This window comes from Pelodiscus sinensis, chromosome 22 (assembly GCF_052426305.1).
Source record: "Pelodiscus sinensis isolate ZL-2025 chromosome 22, ASM5242630v1, whole genome shotgun sequence".
In the NCBI taxonomy this organism is placed as follows: Eukaryota; Metazoa; Chordata; order Testudines; family Trionychidae; genus Pelodiscus; species Pelodiscus sinensis.
Window position 1 is genome coordinate 20,706,530 of NC_143073.1, and position 13,864 is coordinate 20,720,393.

The following is a 13,864-nucleotide window of genomic DNA, read 5'->3' on the forward strand; positions in this document are numbered from 1 at the left end:
CAGCGGGTCCCTGCCCAGACAAGCTGAATGCCACTGGTCCCTGTGGGGCTGTGGTTCGGGCAGTGCCCTACGCGGTATCACCAAGGGGTGGGGAGTCACTGGGCCCTGCGCCCCCATCCGCAGCCAGATGTGACTCTCAACTGGTAGGCAGAACAGAAGGGTTATCGGTTCACAGGGACACGGCGTGGAACAGGCTTGTCAGCCCAGGAACCAGGAGCAGCCAGCACAATCCATCTTGGGGATGCCAGCTGAGACCCACTCACACACCCAGCAATCAGTCCAAGCCAGCAGGCAGCCCCACCCCCTCCTTTATCCCCTTCCCAGGCAAAAGATGTCCCCTGGTCGCACCCCTACCCCAGACTCAGGTTACTCTGAGCCTGAGCCATTGTGAAGGTGCTGGGCTGGGCAGCCTCCCTCACTGAGTCACACCCAGAATTCCCATCCCCATCTAGCTAGTAGGGCAGTGCCCAGGGAAACTGAGGCAAGCACATAAAGGCTACGTCTACACTGGCCCCTTTTCCGGAAGGGGCATGTAAATTTCACCAGTCGTCGTAGGGAAATCCACGGGGGATTTAAATATCCCCCACGGCATTTAAATAAAAATGTCCGCCACTTTTTTCCGGCTTTTAAAAAAGCCGGAAAAGAGCGTCTAGACTGGCCCCGATCCTCCGGAAAAAGTGCCCTTTTCCGGAGGCTCTTATTCCTACTTTGAAGTAGGAATAAGAGCCTCCGGAAAAGGCCGCTTTTTCCAGAGGATCGGGGCCAGTCTAGACGCTCTTTTCCGGCTTTTTTAAAAGCCGGAAAAAAGCGGCGGACATTTTTATTTAAATGCTGCGGGGGATATTTAAATCCCCCGCGGATTTCCCTATGACGACTGGTGAAATTTACATGCCCCTTCCGGAAAAGAGGCCAGTGTAGACGTAGCCAAAGAGTTACCACAGAACAGGACAGTAGAAATCACATGCAGCACAACCAGCAAATAGACTAAATGCAATCCCCACTTTATCACAGCCGGGTCCTGCTGCCAGCCCAGGGTTTTGCCTCTCCCAGGCAGCTCCGGCCAGTCCCACAGACGGTCAGGAACTGGCCCTGTGGGAGAACGGGATGGAAGCGGATCTCACACAGTTGTTTCATAAGGGGACCCAGGGTAATTCCAGGCCACCTGGTCTGATACTGACCTGGCAGAGTCAGGCAAGGCCCACACCAGCCAGGACTCAAGGGGATGCTTGAATGCCAGTTGAAGGGGAAAACGAGTCCAGCACAGACCACAGGGGCAGAAACTGGAGCAGGTGGTTGACATGATGCCACACGAGTTTCCATTCAGAAACTAGAGCCTCGAAAACGGACGTGGCCCAGAGCAAGTGGGTGAGAAACTGGCTGATGAGCCATGAGATAAGTCAGCAAACAGAACCATCTCCAGGTGGGCGTCTTTCCAGCGGGGAGCGGTTTTGGGTCCTGCGCTGTTTGCGGGGGCTGCGGGGAGCAGCTCTGGGCCCTGCGCTGTTTGCGGGGGCCGTGGGGAGCGGCTCTGGGCCCTGCGCTGTTTGCAGGGGCCGTGGGGAGCGTCTCTGGGCCCTGCCCTGTTTGCGGGGGCCGTGGGGAGCGGCTCTGGGCCCTGCGCTGTTTGCGGGGGCCGTGGGGAGCGGCTCTGGGCCCTGCGCTGTTTGCGGGGGCCGTGGGGAGCGGCTCTGGGCCCTGCGCTGTTTGCGGGGGCTGTGGGGAGCAGCTCTGGGCCCTGCACCCAAATAGGCCACAAACCAGTCACACTGAGCACTTCAGCTTATGCTCCTACACTTCAGTTAGTCTATAAGGTGCCACAGAACTCCTCGTCGCTTTTGCAGATTCAGACTAACACGGCTACCCCTCTGATACTGAGCACTTCAGCTGCCAATCCGGCCAGTAGGGAACAAAACCCCTGGTGTACATCCTATGTAAGATCATAGAATCATAGAGCTGAAAGAGACCTTGGGAGGTCATCAGGTCCAGCCCCCTGCCCAAGGCAGGACCAATCCCAACTAAATCAACCCAGCCACCTGCTGGGGAGGTACCAGGCTTGCAAAGGGAGAGTAGCTGTTGCTAGTGCCAGGCAGAGCGCAGGGTCCCACGCGTGGGCCACGGTAACTGATGTGCAGCGCCAGACACTAAACCCCCCAGCTGCGTGCTGGTCCTGCTCCAGATGCTGACAGTGCCTGGGGCCGGGCAGAGCCAGGGAATCCCACGCTGCCCTGCAGGGTGTCCAATCTCTCTAGGAGCGGGTGACACAGAGCAAGCTGTGGCCAAGGTTCCTGATGCCACATGGCTCGCAGAGCGGTGGCCACGCACTGACTACAAGGCAGCACAGCCTGCGCAAAGGCAGAATGGACAGGACTGACTTAGCTCTCTGCACCCAGCCCATCACGTTACCCTGGGTCTGCGCACCCCAGTGAGCGAAGGGCTCGCTGAGCTGCCCCTGGCTGGGGCGTGGTGGGATTCAGAGAACCTATGGCTTCTCAGAAGAGTCAGCAGCAAGAGGCATTCAGGGGAACTGCAGGAACCAGGCATTTGAAGGCCACAAGGGCAAGTTGGGTCCATAAGAACATAAGAACGGCCGTACTGGGTCAGACCAAAGGTCCATCTAGCCCAGTATCCTGTCTGCCAACAGTGGCCAGCACCAGGTGCCCCAGAGAGGATGGACCGAAGACAATGATCAAGCGATTTGTCTCCTGCCATCCCTCTCCAGCCTCTGACAAACAGAGGCCAAGGACACCATTTTATCCCCTGACTAATAGCCTTTTATGGACCTAACCTCCATGAAATTATCTAGCTCTCTTTAAACTCTGTTATAGTCCTAGCCTTCACAGCCTCCTCTGGCAAGGAGTTCTACAGGTTGACTACACGATGTGTGAAGAAGAACTTTCTTTTATTAGTTTTAAACCTGCTACCCATTAATTTCATTTGGTGTCCTCTAGTTCTTCTATTTAGGGAACTAATAAATAACTTTTCTTTATCGGCCCTCTCCACACCACTTATGATTTTATAGACCTCTATCATATCCCCCCTCAGTCTCCTCTTTTCTTAACTGAAAAGTCCCAGTCGCTTTAACCTCTCCTCATATGGGACCTGTTCCAAACCCCTTTCCAAGGCCAAAATATCTTTTTTGAGGTGAAGAGACCACATCTGTACACAGTATTCAAGATGTGGGCGTACCATAGTTTTATGCAGGGGCAGTAAGATATTCTGGGTCTTATTTTCTATCCCTTTCTTAATTCCTAGCATCCTATTTGCCTTTTTGACCGCCGCTGCACACTGTGTGGAAGTTTTCAGAGAACTGTCCACGATAACGCCAAGATCTCTTTCCTGATTTGTCGTAGCCAAATTAGCCCCCATCATATTGTACGTGTATTGGGGTTATTTTTCCCGATGTGCATTACTTTACACTTATCCACATTAAATTTCATTTGCCATTTTGTAGCCCAATCGCTCAGTTTGGTGAGATCTTCTTGGAGTCCCTCACAGTCTGCTTCTCTCTTGACTATCCTAAACAGTTTGGTATCATCCGCCAACTTTACCACCTCACTGCTTACTCCTTTCTCCAGATCATTTATGATCCAGATCTGGTCCAGGTCTGGCTATGCCCAGGCTGGTGTCGTGTGTGGGTCTGTCCAGAGTCACCCCCAGAAATCGTGGCCATGTGACTGGGGTGGCCGTAGGCCCACTGGCTCCCCCCAGTGACAGATGTGATCTGCTAAAACGCGCAAGCTTCTTAGAAAGCCACCGAGTCTCAGTGTCTTCCTTGCAGGGGGTACTAGAAGCATGATATGGTGCTGTACCCCAGAGAATCCAAGGACAGGAGCATCCGGACACCTGCCCCAGCGCCAGTCCCAGAACAGAGCTGTTGGAAAGCCAGCTGGTGACAGAGAGTCTGCCAGGCCTCTGGGCATGGAGGGACTTACTCTCCTTGTCACAGTTACACCTTATTGCTGAACAGTGATAGAAATGTAGCCATGTTACTCTGGTGTAGCTGAAACAAAAAACAGGACTATGTAGCACTTTAAAGACTAACAAGATGGTTTATTAGATGATGAGCTTTCGTGGGCCAGACCCACTTCCTCAGATCAAATAGTGGAAGAAAATTGTCACAACCATATATACCAAAGGATACAATTAAAAAAAATGAACACATATGAAAAGGACAAATCAAATTTCAGAACAGAAGGGAGATGGGGGGGGGGGAAGGTAAATGTCTGTGAGCTAATGACATTAGAGGTGATAATCCTTGTAATGGGTAAGATAATTAGAGTCTTTATTCAGACCCAGGTGTAAAATGTCAAATACCTGGGTCTGAATAAAGACTCTAATTATCTTACCCATTACAAAGATAGCTTCCCCAATTATCACCTCTAATGTCATTATCTCACAGACATTTACCTTCCCCCTCCCATCTCCCTTCTGTTCTGAAATGTGATTTGTCCTTTTCATATGTGTTCATTTTTTTTAATTGTATCCTTTGGTATATATGGTTGTGACTACTTTCTTCCACTATTTGATCTGAGGAAGTGGGTCTGGCCCACGAAAGCTCATCACCTAATAAACCATCTTGTTAGTCTTTAAAGTGCTACATAGTCCTGTATTTTGTTTCAGCTTATTGCTGCTTTGTCTAGCACCACTTCCCAGCCCTTGGATCGTGTTCAACCTCCCTGGGCTAGGCTGAGTGAGGGACCCTTCCCTCGCTGTGGGGCTCAAGTCACCCCATCCCTCGCTGTGTTCAGCTGGAGCCACACACCCTCAGGCAGCGTGTCCTTCTCCTGGCTTCTCTCTCACACAATTATCGACATCCTTCCGTAGCAGTGAGCACCAGGACTGCACCAGGGCCCATCTAGAAGCCAAATAACCTCCCTGTGCTCCTCAGAATCCCTCCATGTCTGCATCCCAGCTCTCTTGCCCATGGCTCGTGCTCAGCTGATTAACCCCACGAGCCCCCCAGTCTTTTTCAGAGTCACTGCTTCCCAGGAACAACTTAAAAAACAACAAATAGTCTGGTAGCACTTTTAAGATTAACAAAATAGTCTTTAAAGTGCTACCAGACTATTTGTTGTTTTTTAAGTTTTTGCTGTTACAGACTAACTCGGCTCCCCCTCTGATGCTTCCCAGGAGAGTGTCTCCCCTCCTGTAAGTCCAGCCGGTCTTCTACAATCCTGTATTGACCTTCAGCCTTATTAAAACTCAAATGATTTGCTTGCAGCTGGATCACTCGTTGTCAGTGCCCTGTGCTCTTTGGTATTTCCCAGGCTGTATCAGGGAAGGTTCCATGTTTCCTTCGGTAGCCAAAATGTAGTATTTGAGTGCTGGTATAAGAACCTAAGTATAATCCGTATGCTTCTGCCTCTCCTGGTTAGACAAGGCCTGCTAGAAGATCTTGCTTCTTGTTAGCATCACAAAAGAAGTTGTGTCCCTTACCTGAATTGCAAAGGAAGTTCTGGGAAGGTCTTTTGGGAACTTTGTAGCCGGTGGACAGGAATGCAAAACTACTTGGTGCGGCTGAAGAATGTGTGTGAAGCCATCGCACTTGTCCAAGTGGTCAGACAGACTTGGGCTAAAGGAAGACTTGAGAGAAGATAATCAGAGAAGATCCATTGTGCCCGAGGCTGAAGGAATTAGCAGAACAGAGGAGCCCTGGAGACAGGCAGACACTCCCAAAGGTGAGACCACAAATGAGATAAGGGAGCCTGGCCAGAAACATCAAAGGAGAACAGTGGGAACCCCCCAAGAGGAACACAGCAAGGATGGCAGCATGACACTGCCAAACCCACAGACCCCAATGGGATCTCCTAAGTGTAAAAATGGGGGGCTGTTGCCATGGGACACTGGATTTGGTCCTGCAAGCCAAGCCTCCAAGGAGCCTTGAATCACGATCGAGAGAATCACTCATGTCCGATCTTGGCCTGTAAGGTTGACTTGAGCCACGACAGACTGGTTACTATCAATCACCTGCAGGACCTGTGTGTGAGAGAGAATGCAGATGCTGCTTTTCATGCTGTAATTTTAACAAAGGTGGCATGCTGCCTCTTTCCCTGAAAAAGATCCTGCGCGCTTCTTACGAGCATGACACTTCCAGTCATTGAGAGAGATGGAAAACAGCACCAGGCCCAGAACCGCTCCTGGGGGATACGCTGGAAACATTTCTTGGTTACGGTTACATGAAAGAGCATGTTTCATGGCTCGGATAGCTGGCGTGTTAGCCTCATAAAACAAAAGTACAAGTTGATTAAACTCAGAAATCTGAAACTACCGGTTTTAAAAGCAAGTGAAAATATTGTCTCCACTGGATGTTTAGTAGAGGGACAAGGTGGGCCAAGTAAGTATCTTTTACTGGACCAACTTCTGCTGATGGAGACAAGCTTTCGAGATGGGCATCTTCACATCAGTGTTGCTTCTGCACCTGCATGTAGCTTGAAGCAAGAGAAGATAGTCCAACAATATCCTGGGACCAACAGCCAAAGATTTTTGGTGCTTTCCCTCCTTATCACAGCCCTCGCAAGAGGAAAGCAACGTGTCAGCTGGCAGCTCTGTGGTAACTCACAAGGGCCAGCGAAAGGAAGGCTTGTTCTGTGGTCAAAGGCAGCTGGCTGTGTGCTCTCTGAGCTTCTCTCGAAAGCAGTTGCAGAGTTTCTGCTTACGGCGCATTTCTAGTCAAAACCACGTGGCATCTCCAGGTGCCGGGCTGTCTGGTAGGACAAGACTGGTGTCTTGTACTCCGATCGCTGCACTTCCCACATGTTGTGCTCGGCAGACGCGCTTGCTCGCTACAACCAGCAGATTTTGCCTTTGTCAGTGGGTTGGGCACAGAGATGTCTGTGCCCCCCGACCGGAATTGTCTCTTCTCAAGGAAAGGAGGCCCAGTTCTGTCAATGGCCTCTCTGCGTTTGATGTCAGGCAGTTTCTTTCTAATGGCCGTTACCTCCTTTTTCTATGCGATCCTGCTTCACCCATGTCACATGCATCTTCTTTCCTTGATTCCTGACACATAATGCAGCAACTGTCCCAAACGGGCACAGCTCTCGGGAGATTTCTTACTGGTTCTATTGCTTAGTTACAACTGGGCCCAATAATGAGTGGCACAAACCATTGGTTCATCTAACTGCTATTACTCCAATGGTAAAAGAAAATACCATCCCCATCACATCTGTGTGAACTGGAGTCTAACTACAAAGCCTCAGATGCAATCAAACAAAAACAGGTTGGACCTCCTAGTCTGGCACCCTCGGGCTCCGACTGGTCCTGGATAAGGGATCTTTCTGGACCAAGGGAAGTCATTTCTGCACACACAGCCCTCTACCCCCTTCCTCAGCCCTGCACTGGCCCTTCCCCCACTGAGTTTCCTGGCTCCCTCCCACAGCCGAGCTGGAGATATCCCCACGTGCTCCCCTTCCCCCTGATGGCACAGTGCTGGGCTCCTGGCACCTCCACCCCCTACAGGGCACTGGGACTCTCTGATCCTGGGACATGTGTGGTCCTTCCCAGACCAGAGAGTTCCAGTTTATAGAGGTGCAACCTGTGAGCCGGTGAGAAAATGAGACAGTGATTTCACACACACAGAAACTAAACTCTCTGGGCACATTCCCTATCACCATCGTGGTCAGGTGGTCAGTAATATGTCCGTAGCTGTATTCTTACTATTAGAGCATGGAATTATTATCTGTGGTTTAGTTTGGCTCATTTAAGATTTTTACTTCATTTGCTTGTCTGCTTTCTTTCACATATAAGGGTTGGGTTCCCCCACCAACATGACCTGGTCTGTCCTGATATACTTTGTACCCTGGTATGACTGTGTCCTCAATTCACCAAGATTCTGGGATGCCTATTACCTCAGTATCCGTGTTTAATAGGAGGCTCTCCATCTTATTATTTTGATTTCTAGCACTTGTACATAAGCACTTTCAAACCTTGTCACTTTTTGGCTGGCTGCCATTGCTTGCTGTAATTTGAATGGGGCTCTTTTTCAGGCAGCAGATTTCAAACAAACCAAAGGAAATAGTTCACACAATGCAGTCACCCTGTGGAACTTATTGCTAGGGGATGTTGTACGTAAGCGAAACAGTGACTAGGTGATAAGTTTCGGGGGGAGGGGGGGGGAACTGTGTGAGTCTGTTTCAGCAAATACGAGGAAGCCTGTGGCTCCTTAAAACCTCACACATTTGCTCGCCCATAAGCTTTTGTGGGCTAGAGCCCACTTTTTCCTGTTTACGCCCAAATCAGCATGTGAGTCTTGATGGTGCCTCCAGACCGTTCAGTGAATTTACCCCATGGCAGAGGGTAAAGGCCTACGTCCATTTAACAGGTCGTACATAACCAATATCCTTGGGGGCCCAGGGGTTATTGTGATTTACCTTTGATAACCTTTGGGGGGAAAGCGCCAAGGAAGCCTCTTGGTGTGCGAAAGACCTGGGGGACAGGACAGTGGAAGCACGAACAGGGCAAACCAGAGCAGTTGCTGGCCAGCGATAAGCTTGGTAGCTTGGGTGTTGCTAATAGGCAGGGAAGCTGCAGTGGGGATTTGCTGTGTGACAGTCCGAGGAGGGGTGCAGACAAACACAGGCTGTGGCCAGAGACGTGCCTTGCTGCACCCTTTAGCTTGAACAAAAGACAGGATTATGCAGCACTTTAAAGACTAACCAGATGGTTTATTAGTTGATGAGCTTTCGTGGGCCAGACCCACTTCCTCAGATCAAGTTGTGGAAGAAAATTGGCACGACCATATATACCAAAGGGATACAATCAAAAAAATGAACACATATAAAACTGACAAATCAGATTTTAGACCAGAGGGAGGTAAGGGGGGAGATTAGTGTCTATGAGATAATGATATTAGGGGTGATAATTGGGGAAGCTATCTTTGTAATATAGTGATAGAAATGTAGCCGTGTTAGTCCGGTGTAGCTGAAACAATACAGGACTATGTAGCACTTTAAAGACTAACAAGATGGTTTATTAGATGATGAGCTTTCGTGGGCCAGACCCACTTCCTCAGATCAAATAGTGGAAGAAAATAGTCACAACCATATATACCAAAGGATACAATTTAAAAAATGAACAAATATGAAAAGGACAAATCAAATTTCAGAACAGAAGGGGAATGCGGGGGGAGGGGGGGGAGGGAAAGGTAAATGTCTGTGAGCTAATGATATTAGAGGTGATAATTGGGGAAGCTATCTTTGTAATGGGTAAGATAACTAGAGTCTTTGTTAAGACCCCGGCGTAAAGTGTCGAATTTTAGCATGAATAACAGTTCAGAGGATTCTCTTTCAAGTGTAGTCTTTAAAGGCTTTTGAAGCAGGATGCAGGTAATTAAGTCATTGAGACTATGTCCTTTCTGGTTGAAACGGCAAGAAACTGTGTTTTCTTTGTGATCCTGTCTAATGTCTGTTTTGTGGGCACTGATCCTTTGGCGAAGTGTCTGAGACGTTTGTCCAATGTACATAGCAGACGGACACTTTCGGCACATGATAGCATAAATTATATTTCTGGATGCGCAGGAATATGTGTTCTTGATCTTATAACTCACTTGGTTAGGTCCAATAATGGTATCAGCAGAGTGAATATGTGGACAAAGCTGGCAACGGGGTTTGTTGCAAGGGAAGGTACCAGGGTTGGTATTAGTGTGGTATGTCCTGTGGTTGTTGGTAAGAATCATCTTGAGGTTAGGTGGTTGTCTATAGGGGTATGTCTACACTACAAAGTTAATTCGAACTAACGGACAGAGACCAGAAACTTCAGGATCTCTACCAAGCATTTATAAACCTCAACTACCCACCCTGAGAAATAAAAAAACAAATTGAAAGAGCCAGACGAATACCCAGAAACCATCTACTTCAAGACAGACCCAAGAAAACCAACAATAGAACACCACTTGTCATCACCTATAGCTCCCAACTATAGTCTCCTAGGGTACGTCTAGACTACACGGCTCCGTCGACGGAGCCATGTAGATTTGTTGTTTTGGCAAAGGCAAATGAAGCCGCGATTTAAATGATCGCGGCTTCATTTACATTTACATGGCTGCTGCGCTGAGCCGACAAACAGCTGATTAGCTGTTTGTCGGCTCGCGCGCTAGTCTGGACGTTCCCCCTGTCGACATCAAAGCCCTTTGTCAGCAGCCCTGGTAAACCTCATTCCACGAGGAATAACGGGGCTGCCGACAAAGGGCTTTGATGTCGGAAGGGGAGCGTCCAGACTAGCGCGCGAGCCGACAAACAGCTGATCAGCTGTTTGTCGGCTCAGCGCAGCAGCCATGTAAATGTAAATGAAGCCACGATCATTTAAATCGCGGCTTCATTTGCCTTTGCCTATGTGTCTAATCTACATGCCTCTGCCGACAGAGGCATGTAGTCTAGACACAGCCCTATAGACAACCACCTAACCTCAGGATGATTCTTACCAACAACCACATGACATACCACACTAATACTAACCCTGGAACTTTCTCTTGCAACAAACCCCATTGCCAGCTTTGTCCACATATTTACTCTGCTGACACCGTCATTGGACCTAAGTATGTTAGTTACAAGATCAAGAACACATATTCCTGTTCATCCAGAAATATAATTTATGCTATCATGGGCCAACCTCTGTTCTAAAATCTGATTTGTCAGTTTTATATGTGTTCACTTTTTTTGATTGTATCCCTTCGTATATATGGTTGTGCCAATTTCCTTCCACATATTGATCTGAGGAAGTGGGTCTGGCCCACGAAGCTCATCACCTAATAAACCATCTGGTTAGTCTTTAAAGTGCTGCATAGTCCTGTCTTTTGTTTCAGCTACACCAGGCTCAGGGGCTACACCTCTATTACTACCCTCCTTTAGCTGAGAAAGGGCATCGCCCCACAGGCCGGCCTCCCAATGGCCCTTCCGCCCCTCTGTGCCAGGCCAGGAGCTGCTTTTAATGATGGGGGGGCACAGGGTGATGGGTTAGGAAGGATGCGGGGCGGGGGAGGGGGGCACTGGCCCAGCCTGACCCACCTTTCTCCTAGCCCCACCCCAGCCTGCCCCACCCTCCCCTTAGCCCCGCCCCTCCACCGCCCCTCCCCCAGCATGCCCCGACCTTCGCCTAGACCCGCCCCTCCCCAGCCTGCCGTACCCTTGGCATAGCCCCGCCCCTTCCATGAGGCCCCGCCCCAAGCCCACCTCTTCCCCGCCCCTTTTAGGACACACCCCCTTGCCGTTCTCCGAGTCCCCACTCGCTGTGCTGAGGCCCCGCCCTTTTCCTAGTCCAGCCCCCTTATAGAGGCCCCGCCCCTTGCTCCTGGGCTCGCTCTCCCCACTCGGGGTCGACACCTGGAGACCCCAAAGGCCGGTGGGGACCGAAGAGCGGAAAGCGACTCCCGCAGCCCCGCAAGAGATCGGGACTACAGCCCCCAGCAGGCAGTGCGGCAAGATGGCCGCCCGCCATGCGGCCTCGGCCTGCACTGTGGGGGTGGGAATGGCCGCCCCGCGGACCCAACCAACCGATCCCCGGACTACAACTCCCGGCGTGCAGCGCGGCGGGCGCATGCGTTGAGCTGGACTCCGGAAGTCGGGTGAGTCTCACTGGGGGCTGCTGGGGCCCGTCTCCAGTATTGGGGAGGGGGAGACGCGGGGGGGCTCTGGGTTCCCAGTGGGGGAGGCGCGGGGAGGGCCTGGGTTCCCCAGTGGGGGAGACGCGGGGGGGCTCTGGGTTCCCAGTGGGGGAGGCGCGGGGGGGCTCTGGGTTCCCAGTGGGGGAGGCGCGGGGGGGCTCTGGGTTCCCCAGTGGGGGAGGCGCGGGGAGGGCCTGGGTTCCCAGTGGGGGAGGGGTGTGACCCCGAGGTGACCCCCCCCTGCTGCCCCCAGCTGCCCGTGGGGCCGGCGCCGGGATGAACCTGGAGCGGGTCTCCAACGAGGAGAAGCTGAACCTGTGCCGGAAATACTACCTGGGTGAGCCAGCCTGGGGGGGAGGAGATGGGGCCCGGGAGGGGGGGGCTGGGGGGGCAGAGGAGTTGGGGCCTGGGGGGGAGAGGAGATGGGGCCCGGGAGCGGGGGCCTGGGGGGGAGGAGATGGGGCCCGGGAGGGGGGCCTGGGGGGGCAGAGGAGATGTGGATGGGGGGGGAGGAGAGGAGATGGGGGGCCCGGCCTGGGGGGATCCGGAGAGGAAAGGGTGTGGCAGGTGCCTGGGGATGGGAGAAGAGGGGGCACTAAGCTGGGGTTCAGAGAGGAGGGGGGCTGGCAGTGTCTCATGCATGGGGTTGAGAGCAAGCTGAGAGGGGACGTGGTGGCTGCTGTGGGAGGTGGGGGGGCAGTTGTGATGACCAGGACATTAATGGGTCCCAGCTACGTTCATGGAGGACTGGCCCATCAACGGCTAGTAGCCAGGCTGGGTGAGGAGAGTGCTGGGAATTGGTGACGGGACGGATCACGTCACGATTCCTTGCTCTGTTAGCTGCCTCTGGGGCAGCTGGCACTGGCCACTGTTGGCAGTTGGGACACTGGGCTGGATGGACCTTTGGTCTGACCCTGTCTGGCCGTTCTTATGGGCATGGTGGGTGCCTGGGGGCGAGGAGAGAGAAGAGGGTGTGAGGCTGTAGGAGTGGAAAAGTGGGGAGGTGCCCTGGCATGGGGAGAGTGGAGCTACCAGTCTGGGGGGCATGGAGAAGAGGGAGCATGGGGAGGAAGCTCCAGGCTGGGAGGTCAGAGAGGAGAAGGGGCATGGTGGCTACTGTCATATGACCCCAGTACTGCCACTCGGAGGGCTGCGAGCTTCCCAGTAGCCATGTCCCGGTCTCTCCCCGGGGCTTGACCCGTCTCTGCTGCCCTCCCCCCAGGTGGCTTCGCCCTCCTTCCCTTCCTCTGGCTGGTCAATGTGCTGTGGTTCTGCCGTGAGGCCTTCCTGGCGCCTGCCTACACTGAGCAGCCGCAGATCAAAAGCTGTGAGTGGGGCAGAGTCTGCTGGGTGGTGGGTGGTGAAGTGCTGCAGTGGGCAGGGACCTGGGGCATGGCAGATGGTACCTGGAGGGGGCAGGAGCGGGAATCAGAGGTGCAGCTAGTGAGCAGGGTCTAGGGCATGGAAGGTAATTCATGGGGCTGGGAGAGGGCCCTGGGAGCTTAGCTGGGGGCAGGGCCCTGGGGACTCAAGTGAGAGGAGTTACTGAGGCAGGGCCCAGGGGGATTGAAGGAAGAGGCCACTGGGGCAGGGGCTAGGAGGGAGGGACCATCAGGGCAGGGCCCAGGGTGAGGTGGGCGGGAGGGACCCCGGGGGCAGGGTCCAGAGGAGGGAAGGGATGGAGGGGCCACGGGGGCAGGGCCAAGGCACAATGGGCATGGCACTGAGCCCTGTCTCTTTTTCAGACGTCCAGCGCTCGGCTGTGGGGCTGCTGTTCTGGGTGGTCGTGCTGACCACATGGGTCACCATCTTCCAGACACACCGGGCCCGATGGGGTGAGCTGGGTGACTACCTGTCCTTCACCATCCCCCTGGGCATCCCCTGATGGTGCCAGGCACACTCAGAGGGCAGCCAGGGGGCCCCCTCCAGCTTGGATCAGCGGGGGTCCCATCCCTGCCCCTCCTGCCGGAGCTCATCCCTTGCTGGCTGCCCCCTGCTCCGTGAGAATCAATAAAGTTTGTTTCACCCTGTCCCGCTGGCTCTGCGGCTGTGGGGGAGCACTGGTTGGGTGAGTTCCTGGGGGAATTTGTAGGGGCGCAGAGCAGCAGTGAGCACAAGGGTGGGCAAGGATGCTGCCTGCAGTGATTCAAGTCACCTGAGGTGGGGGAAGATGGCATGTGATGAAGGGGTTCTCCCCCAATGGCCACAGCTCCTGCCTTTACGGGGGGGTGGAGAGCACAGATGTGCCCTAGAACTTCACCTGGGTGAGAA

The 13,864-nt window shown here is 52.9% G+C and overlaps 1 protein-coding gene across 1 annotated transcript; it reads left to right on the plus strand.

The window, feature by feature from the left end:
• The first annotated feature begins 11,282 nt into the window (after positions 1-11,282).
• Positions 11,283-13,623, plus strand: PSENEN (presenilin enhancer, gamma-secretase subunit). The gene is made up of 4 exons (XM_075907427.2): positions 11,283-11,554; positions 11,847-11,930; positions 12,816-12,920; positions 13,339-13,623. The coding sequence occupies exons 2-4, from the start codon at positions 11,870-11,872 to the stop codon at positions 13,476-13,478; spliced, it is 306 nt and encodes a 101-aa protein (XP_075763542.1). The 5' UTR covers positions 11,283-11,554; positions 11,847-11,869; the 3' UTR covers positions 13,479-13,623.
• Positions 13,624-13,864: the final 241 nt, after the last annotated feature.